Source organism: Zeus faber (assembly GCF_960531495.2).
Source record: "Zeus faber genome assembly, chromosome: 11".
Classification (NCBI taxonomy): Eukaryota; Metazoa; Chordata; class Actinopteri; order Zeiformes; family Zeidae; genus Zeus; species Zeus faber.
Genome location: NC_137205.1, coordinates 8,448,760 through 8,466,780, shown reverse-complemented (window position 1 = coordinate 8,466,780; position 18,021 = coordinate 8,448,760). Strand labels below are relative to the sequence as shown.

Here is an 18,021-nt window from a genome sequence, read left to right as displayed (position 1 = left end):
TTTGATAAATAATTTATGCAGCTGGCAGCGAGAAATTAATGTGCAATGTTGGTGTTTAAGGGAAATGTGTCTGTACATGCAAGATACATTATTTTATTACTTTTATCTTACACATCGCCGTTTAAAGTTTGTGCCCAGGTTACACGCACTACTCAACTGGTGTCCGTTTCCTTACTACTCCACAGCCTTTTAGGATTGGCCCAGGTACCCCTACGCCTTGGGTGGTAACACAAGGAATATCTGGCAATTGAGTCGGGAGCAGCAGTCAATAGAAACCCCTTAAATGCTTTTGAGTTAAGTAAAAGTCCTCCGTGACCACCACTGATTTTTAACGACCAGCAAAAATTGGGAACAGTTTATATTTCTCCTAATTAGGAGGCTTAGGACTCCTCCAATGCATCAATCAATTTTGTTGATAGATGTGTTCATATATTATCTTTAGTTTTACTGCTTATCTTTCTTGAAATGATAACTTCTGAGCCGCCCGAAGCTTTCAAACTACTACCTCTATCGTACCATTGATTATTGTTGGGGTTGGAGTCGTGGTGGAGTTGGTTGCTGACTTGGGTACCAGGTTGATGACCGAGTGGTTAACCACTTGATTGCAAAGGAGACGTCCTTGGATTGAAAATGTCTCATTGGACATAACTGTCGAAGAATATGGATTTGTTATAACTTAAAGTAATGAGGTGCTACAGAATTATAAGTTCCCTCTGACAGCTAAGACGATGAAGTCACAGTGGCTACATGATCACTAAACTTAAATGACTGAAGAGTTGGAAAAGTGTGTTGGTTCCTAAGAACCTGCAACTCGTAGGGATTGAATTTGCTTGGCTCAAAATAACTTTTTATCCCTGTGGACTTCCTGCAGATCAATGGAGCCTGTAACGGAGCACCCATAATCCCAAGGTAGTGAAGCCAAAATGGGTGTAGATATGGGCTTTATGTAGACGCCCACCAAACCCGGAAGACCGTGAATCTGCATGCAATCTGTTGTTGAAAAAAGGTCAGCAGATCCGATCTGCAGCTTTTATTTCAGAAATGATCAAACATCCTGTGAAAGGTATGTGACATGTTGGCAAAGTTACTGTTTGACATACTGAGGTGTCTGGAAGGTTTGAGGTGAATAGGTCACTGAGCTCCCAAAGCTGAGATATAGTGCGGTCATAATATTAACTATGTTATTATTAGATTTATTGCTTAAGAACGAGAACGTCAAGGTTCTGTTCAGAGGCCCTATGGGAGAGGAATTTTGTTTATTCCTCCAGCTCGACCAGAGGAGGAAAAATTTCGATATATGACAGGACATGTGGCACCTATGGGTTGGAACCAGAGATGGTATGTTATCTCTGTACAGCTTTAAAAGCGAGTGCAGAGCGTCACTTGGCAGAGATTCCATCCGGCTCGGGTCTCTCCCAGGACATCCATGGCAAGTCTGGTTTGATGCTGATTTGTGTAATAAAATTATTATTTTATTCGAGTCAGTGTCAGCGGTCACTCCTTCATTCTTCAACACATCACACCCATCAAGAAACTAAACTACAAAGTGGCGTCACGAATCAGGATCTGTTGGGCCTCATCTGCCGATGCTGCCTGCTCCAGCGAACTGCCGCTCTCAGGGTGAGTGACCTCTCACAAAATTGAGCTGTTATGTGGGCTGGAGCAGTATGTTTTTGGCAGGGAGACTGCACTGAGATTATGCGGCGATGGAGATGATGTGTTGATGTGTGAAGTGAGTTTCCGTCTAAATTGGGATTAATTAAGATGTAAAAGACGTAAATAAGGGGAATAAGAGAATAATAAGTGAAGAAAAAGAGAATTAAGTTGAAATAGAGAATAGAGACAAGAGAAATAAAAGTTAGAAGTTGAAATAGAGAATAGAGACGAGAGAAATAAAAGCTAAAAGTTAAAAGTTGAAATAGAGAATAGGGATGAGAGAAATGAAAAATGAAGTTAAAAGTAAAAGTTAAAGGCTTAAAAGATGTTGAGAAAGTAGAAATAAAAAGTAATTGTAGAATGGCAGAACTTGTAGCCAAAAGTTATTTAAATAACCATGCAAGATAAACGAAGACAGGGCCCGTATCTCGTTAAACAGTAAGACATGTGTACATTAAATGCTGTGTGAAAGTTGGCCGAATGAAAATATAATATAGTCAAATCTAGGTAGGAAAAAACAAGAGGAAATAACCCTGGCCAGGGGAATTGACTCAAAATAAAGTTATATGAATAAAGATGAAAAAGAAGAAAGTAAAGTGAAAAAGAGATAAAAGTTAAAAGCCTAAAGTGAGATGAAAAAGATAAAGTCAAATAAAAAGAGTTACAAGTAAAAGGCTAAAGATGAAAAATAAAGTTTGAGCTAAAGTAAGATGAAAAGGATAAAGTGAAATAAAAACAGTTACAAGTTAAAGGCTCAAAAGATGAAAAAATAAAGTTTGTAAGGGGGGGGTAGCTCAGGAGGTAGAGCTGGTGGTCTAGTAATCTAAAGGTTGCTGGTTCGATCCCAGGCTCCTCCTGCTAGCATGCTGTAGTGTCCTTGAGCAAGACACTTAACCCCTCATTGCTCCTGATGGCTGCGTCCGTCGGTGTTGGAATAATTGTAAGTCGCTTTGGATAAAAGCGTCTGCTAAATGACTTAATGTAATGTAAAGAAAAGTGAGGAAAAACAGGGCAGAACCTGCTCTGGAGAACTAGTGAACATGCATGATGAGAGAATCTGATTAAAAATAATTTGTTAAAAGTCTGGCCAAAGTGAAAATTTTGATGAAATTAGAAAAGTATAAATGAGTCGACGTAAAACATAAAGCTAAGCGCTGTTAAAGTCTCTGGGGATTAGATGTTCTGCTGGTCAGACATATCTTTCTTTTTCTTTTTTCTTTTTGTGTGTGTGAGTGTGAAAGTGCCGCGGCTGCAGAGGTAGAAGAGCTTTGTGTAATGTTTTGTGTATGTGATATAGAATATATGTGTTATTAATAGGTATACATATGTGGTGAGCATTTGAATAATACATAAAGAGAAACATTTCTTGCCCCTTTAGTGATAAACATATATGAGCCTGTTTACGGACTTTGTAAAGTTGATAAAAATATATGAGCCTTTCTTTAAGGACTTTTGATAAATATATATGAGCCTTTTTCTCTAAGGACGTTTGATAAATATATATGAGCCTCTTTTCCAAGGACGTTTGTGCATTTGATAAAGGATATGAACCTTTACAGGACTTTATATATTTGATAACAAAATGAGCCTTCTGAAGGACTAGAGCCACAGTCTGCCTACACATACATGTACACATCCAGAAAAGAAAAGAAAATCTCCTGCTCTGAATTGGAAGTGGGATTTGTGATTTGTTTGATTGGCGTGTGGGTTTTTTCTTTTTCTTTTTGTGCTTGGGGTGTGTGTGGCGGTGATTTCTGTGAATCCTGTCTGGTTAAAAGAGCAGATGGTCTTGTTGGGGTGAAGGGAGACTCTGGTTCTTGATGCAAGAAAAGAGGTTTTGTGTTTCGACTGCTGAGAGAAAACAGTTTTAATTTACGAGTGCGCGTAACTGCATTGAGCTGGGCTGTCCCTACGGGAGCCAAAACAGGATGTTCAGTCGCTGACGACCAGTCCATACTGGAAGTCTTTGCTAAACTTAAGAGGTGGAGCAAGGGGTGGTGCTTCACACAAGAGTGGAATTTAGTTAACTCCTCCTGACAAGAGGGGCTGGTGAGCCCCCCTCTCTACTCTTTTCTCTCAGTAGTTAGAAGAAAGAATAAAAAGGATAAAATACAATTAAATAGATAAATAGAATAAAAATAATTAAATAAAATAAAAATAAATAGATAAATAGAATAAAAATAACTAATTAAAAGTGATATCAGATTGACTAATAGACTCTTTGGACTTTAAATGCATTGCATGATTAAAAGTATCCACTGCTTTATTTCAAGTGTGCGCAAAATAAAAAAAGCTGATAATGTATGTCACAATGAATTGTATCACAGTGTGTATAAGAATTTAGAGTGAGCCTAAGGCATTGAACTCTTCTGTTGTTCTTTTTCTTTTTTCTTTCTTCCTCTCTTTTACTATGCTGAGTGAAAGCTGAGTGAAAGCTGGGGGAAAGACAGAGAAGATGGAATGAGTCTGAACTGAATCATCCATAGGGCAGATGACAAGACATCTGGCAGATCTTCACAGACACTGAGGCTTGCGGATGACAACGTTCTGGAATCCTGAATCCATCCAAACCAATTAAAGGCCAGTACGGTTTTATCCACAAACTCTTTCAACAGACCTCACCTGCATTTACCTATATACCTATAAATTTAGTTATAATAAATGTGTTTAGCTTGTCTTCACATATGCGTTTGTAGTAGTTCTTTTTCATACATTGCATTTGCAATTATTTAGTGAGAGACTTGGCAACGGACTGACCAATTAAGGCATTTGCCTAATTAATAGGGTATTATTGACTGATTGATTGATTGATCATGTGGAAAAGCTGATTTGATTTAAATACTGTTGAGTTCTGTGAATATTGGTTTCATTATCTGGGTATGATTTATCTATGCTGTTTTGAGAATGAACACTGATGTAATTTTGATAATTGAACATAAATGAGTGTGATCAGATGCATCAGATGGTGAACAAGTGAATTGGCTTTCACAAGTGGGAAGCGATTGGTCTCCTTTGGGGTTGGCAAATTCAGCTGTTGTTGGTTGAGTGTGATTACACGGTGCTTTATAAAGACATTTTAAAAATAATTCAATTTGATTTACAATAAAAGAAAAATAAGAGAGTCATTAGGATGTCAAAAATGGATACTAAAATTACAAAAGTAATCACTCCTATTGATGTAGTGCAAAAGAACAATCCCCTTATTAAAGATATTGCAAAAATATCAGGAAAATGGAGCAAGCGTTGGCCGGACATTGAACAACCATGGCCAGTTGAAGGAACTCTTAACCCGGATGTGATTAAAACAATGCAGGTGCTTGTGTCCACATATAAAGTAAATCAAAAGAAAGGCAAGAAAGGAATGAGACGCACGGAGAAAAGACAAACAGAATTTGGCATTCTGCAACTGTTTGCAAAGGAGGGACAGACATGGTTCGAAGCTGCAAAGGAAAAAAGAGAACAAAGTAGACAAGAAATAAAGAAAAATGAAAAGGAAACAGAAAAATTGATGGAGAAGATTACCACGCCCTTCTCACATACAGCATCTTTACAGAAGCCCCCGCCTTATGAGAAGGAGGTGAAGTTCACTGATGTTTATCCCCAGCTCCCAGTGATTACACAGGAAGGCAACTATCTCTGCAAAGATGAGGATGAACAAATAATAGAGATGGGCAAGGCTAAAACAACCATGAAGATGTACCCGAGCTCCAACAGTACAAAGAAGAAGGAACAGGATCAGGAGACTCTCAGAAAAGTCAACCAAATACAGTTGGTGGATAATAATAAGAAGAAAAAGAAACAAGCTGTAGTTATGCAGAGCCAGTCACAACTAAATCAATTACCACCACAACCACAGCAAGGACAGATTCAGGTACTACCACCTGTGGTCTTCACTGTCTCTTTTCCACAGCCAGTTTTTGACCAACCACAAACATGGAGAGGAAGAGGTCAAGGAAATATAGGAAGAGGAAGAGGAGGAAATTTCCAACAGTCTCAAGGAGCGTGTCATAATTGTGGACAACAAGGTCATTTTGCACGTGACTGCTACAGGTTCAGAGGAGGCTTCAGAGGAGGCTTCAGAGGAGGCTTCAGAGGAGGCTTCAGAGGACAACCACAGCCACCCAGGGGACCAGCGAACCCTTACAGGGGTCCAGAACCTGGTTTCTAGGGGTGCCCAGAAGACTCGAAAGGGAGGTGTCAGCTGGTAGTATCAGGGCCGGAGCAAGATCCAAAAATAGAGGTGAAAATAAATGATAAGTCATTGGAAGTAATGGCAGATTGCGGAGCAGCTTTCACCTGTGTTCGGCCTGAAGATGCTATACATCTCCCCATGTCTGACCAATTGGTACGGACAATCGGGTTTGAGGGTGTGAAACAGCTGATTCCTCTCACAAAACCAATTGAGCTCTGCTGTAGAAATCGGAAAATCACACTACCTATTTTGGTGTCAGAACATACGCCCATTGCACTCTTGGGAAGAGATGCTATGTGCAAACTAAATTGCACAATACGGTGTACACCGGACAGCTGTCTGGTGGATGTGCCACCTGATGTCTACCACCAATTATTTAGCGCACCAGAGACCGAGACTTCTTCAGTATATTGGATTGGAAATCTTAGTCCAGAGCTATTAAAGCCAGCCAAGACGTGGGAGAAGTTCATTGTGGCAAATATGCCTGATGCTAAGCCCCCTGAGTATCCACATCATTGCACGTTGAAATATTTCAAGAAAGCTGACCAATTGGATCCAGAAGAATGGTTGAGTAGTCAACCGAAGCATGTTCAGCTGATCTCATGCTGCATAATTGTGGGACCACAAGGAGCAGCTATGAAGATAAACACCAATGAATATCTTGAGAAAGAGTATGACATTGTGAAAAGTGTGCCACATGTGACTTTAATGGTGGCTGAAGGATTTGAGCAGAAGCAAATAGGAGAAATGATGGCAGAAGCTGAGGAAGCCATTTTTTCACCCATAAAGGAGAATCTTGCTATCTGGATAAGTGAAGAACAGAAGTTCATGAAAATCATGATTTCAGCTCAAGGACAAGGACAACCACAAGTGATACAGATGACACATGAGTCAATGTTCAGCGCTAAATTGGACTCAGACAGCATGAGAGAGGAGATGCTGCAACAAATTCCAGAATGTTTGTGGTCACGACATAGTACTGACATCGGACTTGTGAAGTCAGCCCAACCGGTGAGAGTTGAACTGAGACCAGGAACCAAACCTCCTTGGAAGAACCAATATCCACTAAAGGAAGAGGCAATCAAAGGGATTGAACCACAAATTGAAGGACTGTTAAAAGCAGGTGTAGTGGAAATATGTTTGGATCCTCAGAGCAATACACCTATATTGCCTTTAAAGAAACCAGATGAGTCCTATCGCTTGGTACATGATTTAAGAGCGATAAATGAAGTGGTGCAGGATTTTCCAGCAGATGTACCAGATCCACATACCTTGTTAGCCCAAATCCCTCCAGAGGCTACACACTTCACAGTGTTGGATTTGTGTGGAGCATTTTTCAGTGTTCCACTGAGCGAAGAAAGTCAAGGATTGTTTGGATTCACATACAAAGGACAAACCTTCAAGTACAAGAGGCTCCCTCAAGGATTCAAACATAGCCCTCACATTTTCAATAAAGTATTGCAGGATGACTTGGCTGGGATTGATCAGATCTTGATCAATGATCTTACTGTCATTCAGTATGTGGACGACATCGTCATCTGTTCACCGGATAAGGAAACATGCCATGAGGATTCAATCAAACTGTTACAGCAATTGGCAGACAAAGGTCACAAGGCCTCTCAGAAGAAGCTACAGTATTGTCAAGAAAAAGTTGTTTATTTGGGTCAAACAATAACCCATGGACACAGAAGCATCTCTGAGAGTCATTTGGAAGCCATTCGAACGGCACCAAAGCCTAGAACAGTCAGAGAGATGATGACATTTCTTGGCATTGCGGGATATTCTTCAGCCTGGGTAGAAGATTATGCCTGCCTAACAGGGCCTTTGAGAGCCATGATAAAAGAGACTGGGAATGCTCAACTCCATTGTAACCTCACCTGGAGCTGTTTATCATCCACAAAGCCAAGGAGTTTGTGAGAAAATGAATGGTGTGCTGAAAAATCGCATTGTTAAAATCTGTCAGCATACAGGTCTGAATTGGGTAGAGGTGTGTAGTTAGGAGCTAACACTAGTAGAGAATATCCCATTTTGAATATCTGATTCCATCATTTACTCAACACTATTGTTAACAAGGGAAATACATGGACAAAGGGGGGAAAAGAAAAATGTTAATCATATATTGGAATAATGTTAAAGTATAATGCAAAAGTGAAATTATTATACTGTATTTGATGTTTGTGCAAGATACTGGCTGGTGATTCTTTGTTTCAGGACCAGTCAGAGGATGGCTGTGTCCAGAGATCCTAACAGCCTAATGGACTTGAACATTCAAACATGGACACTCGAAAATGGAGGAGGAAAATGGACGACGGACCCTGAATGAAGACATCATGATCAGGAGTGTCGAGTGAAATATCATTAAAAGTTGATGGTGTTAAAAAACCAACAGTTCAATAGATACATATGTGTCCTGAATGTTTTTATAATATTGGAGTTTGTTTACTACAATGTAACCTGTATTATTGATGAATATCCTGTACTCTACGCTAGATATTTTTAGCAAGACATATTACTTTGATTTGCTATTGTTTTCTTTGAGTTGTCTGTAGTAGGATGAAGTGAATACATTGGGACCTCAGGTATTTTCTTTTTTGCGGTTTTTGAGGGACATTGGTGCTAGGCAGGGAAAGGTCCACTGGAAGGTCCGATGGGTCGACCAGCCTGACTTTGGACTCATTTTTGATTTATTTCTGAGGCTCTAAATGTATGCATATATATGTAACATCCTATACAGTAGTCTAAACCCTTCGTCTTTTTCTGTTAATTGATTTGGAGTACCTTAGGTGGTTGCCTGGGGCAGAGGGACCGTGAGAGAATTTTCCTGTCTTGATTGATTGATGGATGTTCTAAAAAATGAAGCTGCCAGATGGGTTTTTCGCTCTCACACTCCGCAAATTTGCTGTATTGCTATGACTAAGCATGGTCAGAAGGGTATATTATAACCAATTGTGTTTGTTATTAAGTGATTTCTATTAAGCCAATTAACATCGTATGTTCAATTACTCTTCTCTCTGTCGAGACTTTGTGTAGTCTCGAAGGGGGGAATATGAGGTGTCTGGAAGGTTTGAGGTGAATAGGTCACTGAGCTCCCAAAGCTGAGATATAGTGCGGTCATAATATTAACTATGTTATTATTAGATTTATTGCTTAAGAACGAGAACGTCAAGGTTCTGTTCAGAGGCCCTATGGGAGAGGAATTTTGTTTATTCCTCCAGCTCGACCAGAGGAGGAAAAGTTTCGATTTATGACAGGACATAGGCTGAGCAGGCACCTATGGGTTGGAACCAGAGATGGTATGTTATCTCTGTACAGCTTTAAAAGCGAGTGCAGAGCGTCACTTGGCAGAGATTCCATCCGGCTCGGGTCTCTCCCAGGACATCCATGGCAAGTCTGGTTTGATGCTGATTTGTGTAATAAAATTATTATTTTATTCAAGTCAGTGTCAGCGGTCACTCCTTCATTCTTCAACACATCACACCCATCAAGAAACTAAACTACAATACAAAGTAGGTCTTCTCAACAACCTCACACTTCTGACCAAATGGAACTTCAATCATTTCTGCTTAAACTAACCCTTTTAGTTGTCATAGTCCATGTATCAAGGGCAACATATTAAAACCACATTATGGGAAAACCTTATTGGCGCACAGGATCCCAGCAGCCTCGCTGTGGACACAATTGCTCACTTTATTTTTCAGTGACGGGCACTGATTGAGGGAGCACTCTTTGCCAGAGCACCGGAAGCCTTTTCTAAAGACAGGCCTTGGCCCTGACCAGAGTAAGGCTTGCTCCACTTGAGGTTGACCACTGGGCCACAGCCCAGCTCTCTGCAAAACACCATGGCAGGCTCCAGTGCTCATTACACGCTGACCCCCATTGGCCATGGTGCCAGATCTCCACTGTCCCTGTGCACAGACGGCCCACAACAAGCCTGACTGTGTCTGTAGGTGGAAAGAAACAAGTGAATGATCACTACATTGTTGGCCAAACCTATTGCTTGGTCCCCATTCCAAGTGAACAATCAATAACAATCAGTTACAATCATACACATGCGCAGACTCCCTTGTGCGGGCTCTTTCCGAATTTGACACCAAATGGGGCCAAAGACCAAGGAAGACACTGGGACCATGGGTGTCTTACCTTGGGAAAGAGTCAGGAGTTGAGCTGTTGGAGACGGCAAAGTTATGGTCCAAATATTAGTACAGCATAATAAATTCACTACACAAAACCTGTTGACTTTTCCCATGATGTGAAATATGCTTTTATGTTTTCTTATATTTTAGTTTGGGATTGTCACAGTTAACTACAGTATAGTAACAATCTGTTCTCGACAAAAGATCAATGTCCATAATTCAGTGCAGACCATTTTTGGTTCAACTCCAGAATTCCCTATCCGCTCTTTCTTAGGCCTGAATCTTGCCCACACGCAGATTACCTCCTACAAGTAGCACTCAGCACTTATGTACATCACACCACTACCCCCCCTGATGGATCTTTTCGCATTGTCTATTTTTTATCATAAAACAAAAATAATTAGAAACCAGAGGGGTAACATCTCATCAGCCACAGCATTACAGTATTCTATATAACTTCTAGATGGGAACAAATTGAGAAAATAATGTAAAGATGTATTTTTCTAGAAATGTTCTATTTAATTAAACACAATGGTATTGAGTACTGAAACACAAGAAAATCCAATAAACAGTAAGTAAACCCAATTAAAGAATGTTTTTATTGTACACTGAATAAACAATTGTATATGCATATATATAATAGCATGCATATATATATATATATATATATATATATGTGTGTGTGTGTATGTATTCATCATGCATATATTACATGCATGAGTATGATCAGTGCACGGCTGCATAATGACATTTAACAGTTCATTTGGTTTGGTAATGATGATACTTGTCACCTGTAACCAAATCAAACTAGATAGTCTTGGTAAAGATGCAGAACATTTTACCCAGAGAAGGTTCAAACTCACCGAGGACCAAGGGAAGCAGAAATCCCTCCATTTGGTAGTTGGTCATGTTAAGACTGCAGACACAGACACGAGAGACAACTTGTTCACTTCAACTAGAGCAAGAGCATTTTGGTTCATCTTCTATTGCTCAACATCAGTGTTTTCAAAGCCACAGAACAACACCTGGCCGCTCTCAGGCATCTTAAATGATCATCATCGAAACCAAATCAAACTTAATTGCATCGTGCGCGTTTGAATTTGAATTACTTGGAGCCACCAGGCTGGATGCTGACCATAAACTTACATCAGTGGGGCGAAGCTGAGATGGCAGATAGTTGGCGACTCGCTCTCCAGTCAGACATATGTTGCAACTGAAGACTCGAGACTCGACCGCAAATTGTCCCTACGTGACTTCAGAATTGACTGCAACTCAAACAAAAATGGCTCAAAAAATGATCGCAATGCTCCCTCGGCACACCGCTTTAAACCTTGTTAAAAGAGGGAAAGAGATGGAGGCCAAGGAGTCAAAGAGAGAGGTACAAATCCACAGGGTTGTAGAAGAGAATAACGATGCATTAACACTTAGATAAAAAACTGGGAGTTAGCATGAATGGGATAAACTTTAAGTAGTTTGGTGGCAGATGCCATTGCCAACGTTGAAGTACATTGAAGTGCATGGAACAAAGAAGATCAAATTACCTCAGCGGAATAAAATGGCTAAAACTACAATTAACTTTGGACTAGCTGTCCAGTTACTTGAGTTTGAGAAAAGGCTTTTCTGGTGCTTCCGTTCGGCTCCCATCTTCACAGGTTGTATAAATGATGATGCGTAGCTTGTCAAGTTAGCTCTGTCAGACAACTCGCCACATGCTTCCACACCCTTATGGGCCGGCCTATTTAAGCAGCCAATCCCTCCTGCACTACCTGCTTTGCAGCGCTCCCTCCACCTCCCCTGCATCCACCTGTTGGGCTCTACTCTTCTCTCCAAAGGGGGGATTCAAGCCCTATATTTTTGGTTCACTGCCTATGCCTATAGTTGCTGTACACCTCAGCAAGCAATTGAGCCCAGAGATCAAACTCAAACAATGCAAAATAAATACAGATCATTTTCATGCAAATCTAAGTTTTGTCTGTCAGAACTTAAAAGTGATTGGTAGGACTTGCTCCTGCTCCAATACTAAAAAGTTAGAAACTGACGTATCTGTTGCATACAATAGGATGATTACACAGGTCAAATAATAGCATTTTTTTCCAGTGCTGTTATGGAATTACTCTCAATGACTACAAATTATTAATCTGCTAATTTAAGTGATTATCCGTTATATAAAAAAGACAAATGTCTCAAGTGTGTCTCAAATTGCTAGCGAACAATGAAAACCAGAGCGTTAAAAACCACAGTGAGGTAATTTATTCAGTTCGGTCCTAAGACATAACTAAACAGTAGCAGACTGTTGAGGATGGTTGTGCATCCGTTTTCCTTGAGTGCGTACAGTTGTGTTTCGCCAGCAGGTCCAGACAAGGTCCGATCGAAAACCATTGCGATACAGCTTTGTACATCGTGTCCATTTTGGTGCGATTTTGGCTGTCCAACAGGGGTTCAAGAGCCAGGGACGGGGACGAGGCGGAGGCCGCAGTGATCTCAGATCAGCAGGAGTGTGTGACTCGCATCATCGTAGCACAATATGAGATCCGGTTTCATTCCAAAACCAATTTTTGGGAGAAAAAACAATGGTTAAGCTGAAGACGCATTGCCGACTAATTGAAGAGGCAAAACAATGAGCGCTATAGACCATTAATCTGTCTCAAATGTTACTATGTTGACAAAACTTTTCATATACAGTGGTACCTTGAGTTACAAGTGCACTAACATACGAGTTTTCCGAGTTACGAGCCGTCGTTCCATCGATTTTTTTGTATTGATTTGCGAGCAAAAATGTGAGTTACGAGGAGCGAGCTTCAGGTGCTGCCACTAGTTGGCGTGAGGAGCGTATGCGGCCATTATTCCGCGTCTCCCTCCTTCACTTCACGTAGTTACCTGACCCTGGAAGCATCTCTTTTGTGTTTTGTGCTCACGTTTTGTGCTTTTTGTGCAGTTATTTTGCCAATCAACTGCACAACCATGGGTCCTAAGAAAGTAAGTGCTGAGAAGAAGAAGCGGATGATGTAGATTGAATTAAAGCATGAAATCATAGAAAAACATGAGCGAGGTGTGCGTGTGATGGAATTGGCGAAGCAGTACGAGCGTAGTACTTCTACCATATGTACCATACTGAAGCAGAAGGAGGCGATAAAGGGTATTACGCCAGCCAAGGGCGTTAAAAAAATGTCTACGTTGCGGACCGCTGTCCATGAAAAGATGGAGAATCTGCTGTTGGTGTGGTTGACGGAGAAGCAGCTCGCAGGAGATAGCGTGATAGCGTTTTATTATGTTTTTATACAATATTTGTTATTTATAAATACATTTTTCTTATTTGAAAACAGGTAACAAAAAAATTGGGCTGGTTTTTTGGGGGCTGGAACGGATTAATGGCATTTCAATTAATTTCAATGGGGAAAATTGATTTGCTATACGAGCAGATTGAATTATGAGCTCTGTCACGGAACGAATTAAACTCGAGAGTCAAAGTACCACTGTACTATGCAAAATGTTAATTATCCAAGGTATTTTCCCATCAATTGTATGCTTTACTGCTATGTTGTTATTTCTCTTGCTAACATTTTTCAACTTTCCGCCAGGTATTGACTAGTTTAACCCTGTATTATCTATGTAAATTCAAATTGTGTTCTACTTGTCAGCAAAATATATTAGACTTATTATAGTGGGTTTCGCTTTTTAGCTAAACATTTAATTTCAACACCTCCTGTTCACTTCAACCCCCCAGACCTGATTAGTGACATAAGAAAAATGGAAATAGAACAAAACAAAAAAAGACATCCACTTCATATTAGTAAGACGGTTTTCATCTTGGCTCCAGTGTGTATGCTTGACAACAAGTAAAATGATTGATTTACCCAGGACATCACATACATAGAATTTGGGGCCCAAACGACGACTTTGTCCCCTCTGCAATAAATTGTCCAAGCCACAAAAAGGTTTCCAGTGTGATGCATTTCATATAAGTTCAAATTTGATTAAAAACAATATTATCATTCATCACGCATTTTGTTCGCACGGGTTCAAATTAAAGATTAGAGGAGCGATCAAAAAGACTTAAAAAAGGTAAAAAGGTAAAGTTTTACATCAACTATCAACCTTAATTACCAATATTGTTTTTCTGTCTCTGCAACTGATAGCTTTGATGGGCAGGTTGAGTTTCACTTTGTAACTTCTTAGAATATCTCAGACCAGTACAGAGCATGTTTTCCTCTGAGGAAAATGCTGTTTCTTTTCTGACCTTTGTTGTCCATTACACAGAAAGGGCCCCCCAACAAAATATTAACCACGGGCTGAAACGATCCTGAAACTTAACTCATGACCACAGATTTAAAAAACGTCGATGACAATGGACAAAAAAGGAACATTGTTACAACAGCAAACCTGTAGTTACAAGATATTTAGCATAAACTGAGGTATTCTCGTAAAGCAGTGTGGCTCTGTGTTAAATAACTTTTCAACTTAAGTAAAAAAAGTGTGTGTGTGTGTGTGTGTGTGTGTGTGTGTGTGTGTGTGTGTATATTTATATATATTTTTTTTTTGAGATGCTAGGGTGACCAGGTTCGGATGGAGAAATGAAGAGTAAAAAGTTATGGAGATTTGATTTGATGCCAGAAGATTGATGATTGTTGGATGTAGTCACCCTAGCTGACGCCCTGGGATGTGTTGCTTTGGGGTATTTTCTGCTCCTCCAACAATGCTTTAACCGTTGCTCTTTCTGTGGGCAATGTAGCGTGAAATGGCTGAAAGTGCTGCTGGTGCTTCACTCCCAAAAAACAGACTTTGGTTCTTCTAAGGCTCTGCCCATACAAGAATTACCCACGATATGATGCAGGTACTTGATGCAGCCTTGATTCTATGACCAAACGTATAGTAGTGATTTTTACACAAGACAGAAAAAAACCCTCTCACATTATTGTTGTTTTGGGGGATTCAAGGAATAAAAAGTATGTTTAATTCAGTATAGGTATGTTAGAAAATTCACATTAGAACAGGATTGCAGAAGCTCCCCTCTTCCTACGACGTTTTATTGTGAACACAGAAAGGTGTACAGTCAACGTTAGGGCAGGTGGGCGGGTGTGTATGTGTGTCTGTGTGTGCTGGTGGTGCAGGTTTGGTCAATGGACACAGTGTTGGGGTAAATGTACTGTGGCACATGAGAGGGCATGGTTAAGCCTCAGGCGGCAAGTGGCGGCTGGGAGAGTTTTCATATGTGTTGTTTGTCTTGCAGTGAAGGAGAGTGCGTTTCTGCAGGAGCTGAGACCTTGCGGACCAGATCGCAAGACGGACCCTGACTCTCCCTAAATATAACTGTTTTATGTTCTCATTTTGGCCAGTGAGCCTTTTTGTTGACTGCAATAATAAAAACCCGGCTGTGTCGGCAACCTCACTGCCGGAAAGTCTCTGTCCCCCTCCCTGAACCCGTATCAGTGGGTAAGGTCTCCCACAAGTGACGCCTGAACAGGGACCCGACACAGGGAAGGGACAGACGGGCCGGCCGAGGACGCACTGGAGCCACCAGGAGGTCGACGGACGGCCACATGTACTTACTATACACACTAAGTATATACACCATAACGCTCGCCATTTTGCATAAGTCTGCCTTGGACAGCCTGGTCATCCGCCGACGGGTGTTTTTCTCCATATGTGCAATATAATTCACAGATACTCATATACTGTACACATCTGGGGTTTTTTATATATGAAAAGAAAAAAATAACGACAGAGTCAAAAGGATAATACCGCGAACAACGTCTTTCTGTTCAACCTTTCGATACGTTTTCACATTCCATCCCTACATTCCGCCCCTTTTCAGAGCACGAGTCCCTCGTTCGGCCAGGCCAAAGCAACATGTACAGACGGTCGGCGTCTCCTAACTTCGGAGGGAACAAACAGCGGCTGCGCTCCCATTTGGGCTCTGGAACATTCTGCCTGCTAACAAACGGTTGCCGTGCCGCGCCTTCCTTCTTTCCTAGTTTTTGCACGTTTTCCGCAGCAAGAATTTAGTTCTGCGACGTTTCCACCAAGCCCTGCGCAGTCTTGGCAGATGTACTGTGCCTTTTATTATTTTTTTTTAAACCCCCTGGATGTCGAGCCCTCCATGGGTCCTGGGTCTCAACGTTTTTTTCCTCTCGGCTCTTGGAGGGAAACGGGGCATACGATGTGATTCGGTGCCGAATGCAGCATCGATGATATTAGTTAGAAAAAATACGGCAGTTGGATATTGTGAGGCCAGAGCTGGTTTGAGCTCTTCCACTTTTGGGGAAAAAAGTGTGTGAAATGCCATTTTTAAGGAAAACATCCAGACTCTTTGGGTCAGGTTGGGACGCGGCCCCTGGGGGCGGTGGTAGTGGTGGAGGGGGAGGTGGAGGTGGTGATGGTGGCGTGGAGGGTGTTGTCGAGGTGGTCTTCAGGGGTACGGGGAGCCGGGTGTGGTGTTCGGGCTCGGGTAGGGAGAGGGGACGGAGGAGGGCGATGACGGGCTTGCCGCGCAGCTTCCGGCTTCCGACTCGCCCTTGCCCGCCCCCCCTCCTCGCCTCCTCCCTCCTGCACCCCCGTCTCCTCCTCCGCCCTTGCCCCCCCCGGCCCCCTGCCCCTCCAGGCCCTCCGAGTTCTCCAGCATCTCCTGGATGAGGGGCGGCATGGAGCCAGGGATCTCCATCTTCAGCGTGATCACTCGCTCTGCCCCTGAGGAGAAGGAGAGACAGAGTGTGAGAAAGAGAGACAGGGTCACGATAAAGGCAAATGGATAGATAGGGCCAGACAGACAGACAGACAGACAGACAGAGGTCTCACCCTTAACGCTGATGCTCCGGAGGTCCGTGATCTTCATCAGCATCTTGGGGAACATGCTGGGCTTCTCTGGCCGCCTCCTCCTCACATAGATCTAAACACACGCAAACCATTACAAAAAATATATATATTTACTCTCACTTTAATTTCTATTTAGTGTGTAGGAATGTCTGGCTATGATGGACTCCTCAATGCTTGTCGTGTCTTTTCACCCTCATTGTCTTTTCCCAGTGACCGTGGCAGGCTAGCTCATTATAATTAATGTAATGTGTGTTTACTGTTCTGTGACACCTCTGGGATTATTGATCTTGGTCAACAGAGAGACTCAAAACACAGGTTGAGAGCAACCAACCTTGAGAGCTTCCAACAGAGGCTCCTGAAGGACATCCACCTTGTCCGACTCTTCCAGGTCCTGCCGGTCTGTGCAAAAAGCACACAATGGAATCATCCACAGAAATGGCCTTTAAAGTGCTAACTTGTGTTTTTGGGGCAGGTTTTATCTTAGAAAAGCAAACAAATTCTCTCTGTGTTTAAAGTGATAATCCATGAAATTGTCTGCGTTGGGTGCTTTTAAACTAAAAGTCCCAGAATTCCTTTTGAAACTGCTCCTGTTTGCCTTCCTCTTATTGATTGATTTGATTTGATCTTTTGGTCATTTGAGGTGTTGGGATATTTTCTATTATATATATTAAAAAAAAAACAACAACATTTTTTTTTCCGAAGACGCTGTTCTTTTTTTACCAAATTCGCAAAAATTCATTGTGGCAGACTCTGCCACCAGCAATGGCAACAATATATAGAGGAGCACATGCATGATATACGATGAGAATCCTCATAAAGTATCAGCTAAAAAAAATAATAATAATAAACACAACAGCAGCAACATAAAATAGATATTTGTTTTCAACAATATAATCTCAATCCTTTTTAAAACTCCCCCTCGCCGGTGCTTATCAGTGTGGCGCAGTACCTCCGCACAGCAGGCAGATGGCGCTGAGCAGGCCCGTCTCCGCGTCGTCCATCTCCAGTGGCAGCAGCTGGCTGGCGAAGGAGAACACCAGGTCGGTGAGCGGACCAAAGCCCGCGTTGTGCATCTGGGTTCTGTTGAGGGTTAGGCCGTCAGAGAAGGTCATGGTGTCCTGGTCCGGCGTGTAGCGGGTGCAGATCCGTAGAATCTGGGGGGATACGGATGTTGTATGACATGAGTTTTTCCAGGCTATTAGGGGTTAGGGTTAGGGTTACAATATAGGG

The 18,021-nt window shown here is 41.7% G+C and overlaps 1 protein-coding gene across 1 annotated transcript in view; it reads right to left on the bottom strand.

Annotated features, from left to right (window-relative positions):
• Window positions 1–16,387: 16,387 nt before the first annotated feature.
• rarab (retinoic acid receptor, alpha b) overlaps window positions 16,388–18,021 on the bottom strand; it is a gene marked incomplete at its 3' end in the record, with an annotated part of 31,455 nt that continues 29,821 nt past the window's right edge. The window contains exons 7-10 of the mRNA XM_080009553.1: window positions 17,741–17,945; window positions 17,123–17,190; window positions 16,774–16,864; window positions 16,388–16,665 (exon numbers count right to left, since the gene is read on the bottom strand). Coding sequence (XP_079865679.1) covers window positions 16,388–16,665; window positions 16,774–16,864; window positions 17,123–17,190; window positions 17,741–17,945 — 642 coding nt within the window. The remainder of the gene's footprint in view (window positions 16,666–16,773; window positions 16,865–17,122; window positions 17,191–17,740; window positions 17,946–18,021) is intronic.